Raw genomic sequence first — 7,031 nt, forward strand, 5'->3', positions numbered from 1 at the left:
CTTTTATCATACACTACATTACTTTTAAAAATTTAAATAAACACATCGATTATTCAAACAAATAATACAGCCTGCTCTGATAAAAATTTTCTTAGCAAAGTTATACGACAGAGACAATATTTAAAAAAATGAAATAATTCAGAACGAAAAACGTTTATGGTATTATTGACAGGCTAAACAAATGCAAGCGTATATATATATATATATATATATATATATATATATATATATATATATATGTATATATATATATATACGGTTGATCAAATAGATAACCTTGAGTTTCAGAGATTTTTGGACAGGAATTCGTGTTCATGAAGTCTACGAAAAGTGATCACCTTCACATAATTGAACGTGACTTACACGAGAACAGTCTCGAATTTAATCAATATCTTTACAGACAGCAATTTCAACAACGAAACATTGAGGTGCAGTGATGAATATTTAGTTTACGTCGTGAAAGATGTTGATGATACATTGAGCCTACCATCTATTTATTATGAAAAAAAAACAGTTTAAATCCTTGCTTCAATACTTGTGACTATTAAGTTTTTTTTACCTTGAATACGCGTATGGCATGTGCGACTTAGAGCCTGACACATGTACATCACTCTAGGTTGCTATACAACATTAGCACAGCGAGATAAAAGTATCAAGACACATCCCAGAGTGGTGGAAGTAGTATCAATGTTAGCAGTAGTAGAGATTAGGTATGGAAAGCAAAGAGTGAAAAGAGATTTCGGCACTCAGGGTCTAAGTGAAGACAAAAAATGTGGTCGTGAGAATGCAAATTATTCCGAGCCCTGTCAACTTAAATCTCTAGACGTTGGTTAAAATAGTTAAGCGGACTCCAACCAGGTAGTCTACACTTATTATTATTATTTATTATTTTATTATTATTATTATTTTTATTATTATTTATTTATTTATTTAATCATATATATTTTTACAAAGAGCACCGGATACATATGCGCCACGCAAAATAATGAGAATGGGAGAAGGAAGAAGATGCGTATATATAAAAGAAGGAAAAAAAGAAAAGGAGAAGAGTAATGATGGGGGGAACTGAATGTACAACCAGAAGAGCTCTCTCAGTTAAGAAAGTTATAGCCACTCTTTATGAAGAAAGTAGAGGAAGGTTACAGCAGGCTCGCCACTGGTTTCTATTCTGAGCCATGTCATACACTGACCTCCTCTCCGCTTTTTCCAACCAGTCCCAGAGTCGGCAAATAATGCACGACGTGGAAGTCTCTGGGACGACATTCGTAAAACATGTCCAAGCCACCGAAGTCGGTGTTTCAAGATGGTGACACCAATTGAATTATCGTCTCTGCGCCCGAACACACGATGCCGAACCTCTGCATTACTAACATGGTGTTGCCACTGTATGTCAGCAATCCTTCGGAGACAACGATGATCGAACACAGAGAGACGTCTAACATCCTCAACTCGGAGAGGCCAGGTTTCACAAGCATAGAGCAAAACTGCTCTCACCGAAGCGTTGTAGATCCGACCTTTTACAGCCAGACTAACATCACGAAGGCGCCAAAGATGGCCCAGATTGGTATAAGCCGCTCTGGCTTTCATTATACGTGCACCAATCTCATCACTCACGCCACCACCAGCACTTATGTAGCTACCTAGATACACGAACTTCTCAACTACTTCAATCTGCTCACCATCCAGGGTGAGTACAGGATTAGAATCCTGCCAGTCTTGTAGAAGTACTTTGCACTTGGAGGGTGCAAAGCACATGCCGTACCTGCGGACACTGATTGCCAACTGATTAAGTGCTGATTGCATGCCTTGGGCATTATCGCACAGTAAGACAATATCATCCGCATACTCAAGGTCGAGAAGTCGTTCTCCAGGCAACATATCCACACCGCCATTACTTACATCCACCAGAGCTGTTTCCAGGATGTCGTCGATGGCAAAGTTGCAGAGGAATGGTGAGATCGGGCAACCCTGCCTAACCCCACTGCTCGAATGGAACAAGGGAGAAAGGTGGTTGTATGCCCTCACTCTGCCTGAGGTGTTCGTATACAGGGCCTTTAAGATGTTAATGAACTTCTCAGGCACACCCTTCTTCAATAGACAATCCCAGAGAACAGTCCTGTCCAACGAATCGAAGGCCGCCCTGATATCAAGAAACACTACGATTGTTGGCCTGCGATAAGTATGATGGTGTTCTAACATTTGGCGGAGGGTGAAGATGTGATCAATGCATCCTCGACCAGAACGAAAACCAGCCTGCTCCTCGCGAGTCAATCGTTCTCGGGTTTTAAACAACCTACGAAGAATGATAGAAGCCAATAGTTTGGACGCAATCGAAAGTAGACTTATCCCCCGATAATTATTGCAGGAACAACGTGAACCCTTTTTAAAGATAGGGACGACTATCGACTCATTCCATGATGTTGGAACACTTTCTTGCTCCCAAACCTTTCCAAACAACACAGTCAATTCCTTAGTCAGAAAGTCGCCACCATCTTTAAAAAGAGCCGGAGGTAAGTCATCTGGGCCAGGTGATTTGTAACGTTTCAAGAGTTGGAGTTCCTTGCGGACTTCCGCCTCGTTTGGTGGAACAGTCGTCACCGACCATGGGGGGCAGGACAAGCTGGTTGATGTTGCCGGAGCAGCAGGCCAGTTGAACTGCCCTTCGAAAAATTCCGCCCATCGTCCAAGACGTCGAGAGATGTTAGTGATTGGCATCCCGTCATCCTCGTAGATTGTTTCACTCACACCAGACTTCTTGCTGCCAGTGGCTCGGATGAGTTGGAAGAGCTTCCGGCAGTTACCAGATGCAGCTGCTGCTTCCATCTCATTAGCACGCTCCGACCACCAGGCTTCTCGGTCCTTACGCAAGCTTTGCCCAATTTCATTACGTAACAGCCTTCGTTTGTGGTCAAACTCACGGTCACCCGAAGTAGACCGACGGGCTTCCATCAGTTGTAAGGAGCCAGAAGAAACCCAGTGCTTGTAAGCGGGACGTTTCGCGAAGCCGCAAGCGGCTTTACTCGCCATTTTCATGGCGTCGTGAAGATGCAACCAATGCTCATCTATACTTTTCGGTGGGGTGGTAGCTAGCCTAGAGGCTAGCTCCGCTCGATACTTACTTGCAACAGAAGTTGCAGCCAGTTTACTAATATCAATCCGTTGGTGGTGGTCAATCCTTCGGCCACTGAAAAGTAAGGTGAGATTGGCGCAGACCAGGGCATGATTAGACTCCAGATAGGTACTCCAAAAGGAGCGGCAGTCTTGTACACAACCACGCCAGCGGTAGCTGATCGCGATGTGATCAATCTGAGTCCAGGCATGGGATGCAGATGGAGGACGCCAGGTGGCACACCGGCGATGACTGTGCCGGAAGTTAGTGCTGGCCGGAAACAGGTTGTGGTCTGTGCACAGTTGCAGCAAACGGTCCCCGTTATCTGTCCTGCGACCAACAAGTCCCCATCGGCCACCTAGACGACTCTCTTCTGTGCCTAGACGCCCGACCTGTGCATTCAAGTCTCCGGCTAGTACTACAATATCTGTCGAACGCGCTTTCTGGAGAACTGTTAACTGATGGTAAAACTCATCCTCGATTGCATCCGGGCTGCAATCTGTCGAGGCATAGGCGGAGATGACGAAAAGACACCGTTTCTCACGCCGATTTCTTCTCACTTTGATGGAACTTTCTAATCTAACAGCACATAACCGACTGTTAATGGGGATCCAATCGATTAGTGCTGCCTCAGCCCTAGCGCTTAGTGCGACACCAACGCCAGCAAGACCAGACGAAGATGCCACAGTGTCCCCAGATAAGCGCAGGTGGAACAAGCTTTTCGAGGCGACAGATGGAGAGCGGATTTGTAGTACTTCACTAGGGTCTTGAATACGGGTCTCGGATAGACAACAAACATCAACATTAAGACCTTCCAAAGACATAGCCACCCCTATCTGTTGTCAGATCTGCATTAGTGTGCGAACGTTGAAGGAAGCCAGCTTGAACGGCGTACGTGGTTTCAGAAAGACTGCCTCAGTATTCATTATCGGTGGAAGCATTCACTTTCAACCAGACAGTGACTGGAGATCGTTTAGATAGGACAGGTTTTCCACCAAGAGCGAGCTGCTGCATAAGTTGAAAAGTAAGGTTACACAAATTGGGGATAAAAGGGGGTGAGTTAGCGATATGGTAAGTAATAATAATAATAATAATAATATAAATTGTCTTGCTTATAATATGAGCAGGAATAGAATCGTCAGTAGAGTTCATCATTTCATTCATTTCTGGAGAAGAACTGTTAACTGATGGTAAAACTCATCTTTGATTGCATCCGGACTGCAATCTGTCGGGGCATAGGCGGAGATGACGAAAAGACACCGATTCTCACACCGATTTCTTCTCACTTTGATAGAACTTTCTAATCTAACAGCACATAACTCGGGGGCCACACCCCGAGCCTTTGACCTAGAGGTCTAATCCACAAGGCAGTGGAGCATCGTGAGGAGATGCAGTCCCATGGTAGCCGGTGATCAACGATTGATTCATACGCCATTTGTTCCCTCAGGATACTGGAGCTAGCCCATGTGCATCATTGGTTTGGGACTGTAGTTTTTCAACTCCCCTAAGTGGACACTCCACATCCATCAACCCGGTTATGGCGTCGGACATTCGCTTTTCGTCCTCTCAATTTCGTAAACGATAGTAATGCCACGAGAAGGCAGTGAGTAGGACTTCCCTGGCAGAGGCTATATATTCGCGTGGCCATGTGAGAGCATTTCGAGAGAAAAAGCGGACTCTCCCCACTCTCGGCCGTACCAGGGCATTTGGGGAGCAGTCTACACTTACTAAGACGAATCAATCCGACTGCTAACGAATTCATAGAAACTCGACATCTACACCACACAACATCGACTGTCGAGATAGGTGGTGACTAGGCAAAAGCAGAATATGTCCCAACGCCTTCAGTTGATGAGGCACCACCGTGTTATTTGATTTATCATATTTGCCTAGTAACCTAAGCCTAACATCAACATTGATCATTCGATGATCCCAAATACACGAGCGAACCTTTGAAAAACTCTATGATTGAATACTAGCAACCTAAGAAAATCTTTAATTAATGGTCATGTTTCACAACCATGAAGTAGAACAGAGTGAACTGTTTGGTAAACTCACCTCTTAGTTAGTTGACGGATATCTTGTATACATCATTAGTGATGAATGTTGGCGAAAGCCATCCCAGCCTTCTGAATTGGTATTTAGACTTCACCAGACACCAACTCATCAGGACATATGAGATTATTCCCCGTAAGGCAAATACTTTGGACCTGCTAAATGAAGTATTTCTGCAAAATAAGTAGGACCTTGTGGATGCACTCAATTTTCGCGGTGAACTGTTAAAAATAGTCGAAGACTTTTGTACCTGGGTAGCTGCGTAAGTCCTGGAGGTTACATGGTAGATGAGTCAAGTTAGATACAGTATAAGCCAGAGGGGTTTAAACCAGTGTTAGTTTGGCTGCAAAACACTAAGTTTACAAAGCATTGGTAAGAGCATTTCTGCTCTATGCTAATGAAACCTAGCCCCGCCAAACTAAGAATGTTTAGAGACTATATTTGATTATCACTATGGTTATGTTTTAAATGAACTGTTTCCAATACTACTCTTGCTTACCTATTTATTTATAGATCGCATACGCTCTGCCTTTTCTTCTTCAGTTTTATCAGTTTACTTGGGTTGTACTGTTTGCAAGCTATTACACCAGAACTTATGTGGTATAAATAAGTAATGAAAAATTCGTGTCTAAAACTAACTATATTACACATTCAGAGTATCTCCATGCTATGGATTCAGGGAGCTAAAAGAAAATAATTATTCGGTTTAAATTTTACAAACTGTTCACACAATTTATTTAATCACTGATTTCAACAGAAAGGCAAACAAAAAGACAACATAAAGACATACCAACAACACCATCCACACTGTATACATCAGGAAATATTTGGTCACGTCGCCTGAAGGCAGAATCAGTAGATGTTACGTGTCGTATAGAAATCGGAAGCCAAGAGTTGGGATCATTAGCCACTTCATTTGGATGTTCTTGAAAACGATGCAAGCCTAAACGATCCTCGGTTGCAAAACATGAAATACGTTGTTGAGCTCGACACTCGGAGCATAGGTGATGAGATTCACCGTAATGGTCTAATAATTCACACTGCTGTCTAAAATGAGTAATACAAACAGACTAAAGTATCAACAACGGGCAGTAAACCTGTAAATGATAGGTGACATTTGGTGAATTACAAAGCATGACAAAAAAACGCCTTAAACATGAAATAGAATTTTCTGGTGAAATTAGCACAGTAGGATGAAGCATAAAACAAAACAATAACAATAATGAGTGATTAAGGTAGCTCATAACGTAACCGCTCTTCAAATGCAGTACCATATGCAACTGCCCCCAAATGCCCAGGTACGGCCGAGAGTGGGGAGAGTCCGCTTTTTCTCTCGAAATGCTCTCACATGGCCACGCGAATATATAGCCTCTGCCAGGGAAGTCCTACTCACTGCCTTCTCGTGGCATTACTATCGTTTACGAAATTGAGAGGACGAAAAGCGAATGTCCGACGCCATAACCGGGTTGATGGATGTGGAGTGTCCACTTAGGGGAGTTGAAAAACTACAGTCCCAAACCAATGATGCACATGGGCTAGCTCCAGTATCCTGAGGGAACAAATGGCGTATGAATCAATCGTTGATCACCGGCTACCATGGGACTGCATCTCCTCACGATGCTCCACTGCCTTGTGGGACTAGACCTTCAGATCAAAGGCTCAGGGCGTGGCCCCCTAAGAAAACTACCTGTTTCAGTTTGTGCACCTGGGCAGTATCACAGCCCTTACACAAATCAAATGAGATTTGTGAGGCGCATATTTATCTGGTGCTTCCTTGTACCAATATCTATGTGTTGAAATAAAAACCATATGTAACTAGGGTTTTCGTATGGCTGAAAGCGACCAGAAGAAAACAGGCATACCAATA

General features: G+C 43.4%; 2 protein-coding genes and 1 non-coding gene across 3 annotated transcripts; 2 read left to right on the forward strand and 1 right to left on the reverse strand.

Annotated features, from left to right (window-relative positions):
* Positions 1 to 600: 600 nt before the first annotated feature.
* Smp_205740 (unnamed protein product) lies at positions 601 to 834 on the forward strand (the record flags this gene model as incomplete). Its single annotated transcript, XM_018796153.1, has 1 exon — positions 601 to 834. One exon carries the CDS (start codon positions 601 to 603, stop codon positions 832 to 834), a length of 234 nt encoding a protein of 77 aa, XP_018647449.1.
* A 2,510-nt stretch (positions 835 to 3,344) lies between these two features.
* On the forward strand, positions 3,345 to 3,412 carry Smp_tRNA_00008_Gln.1. The gene has a single exon. It is a non-coding gene (tRNA).
* A 2,489-nt stretch (positions 3,413 to 5,901) lies between these two features.
* On the reverse strand, positions 5,902 to 6,210 carry Smp_199850 (peter pan-related; the record flags this gene model as incomplete). Its single annotated transcript, XM_018796264.1, has 1 exon — positions 5,902 to 6,210. A coding segment is annotated over one exon (309 nt), but the record flags the coding sequence as incomplete, so codon positions are not given.
* Between the last annotated feature and the right edge of the window lie 821 nt (positions 6,211 to 7,031).

Source organism: Schistosoma mansoni (assembly GCF_000237925.1).
Source record: "Schistosoma mansoni, WGS project CABG00000000 data, supercontig 0579, strain Puerto Rico, whole genome shotgun sequence".
NCBI lineage: Eukaryota > Metazoa > Platyhelminthes > Trematoda > Strigeidida > Schistosomatidae > Schistosoma > Schistosoma mansoni.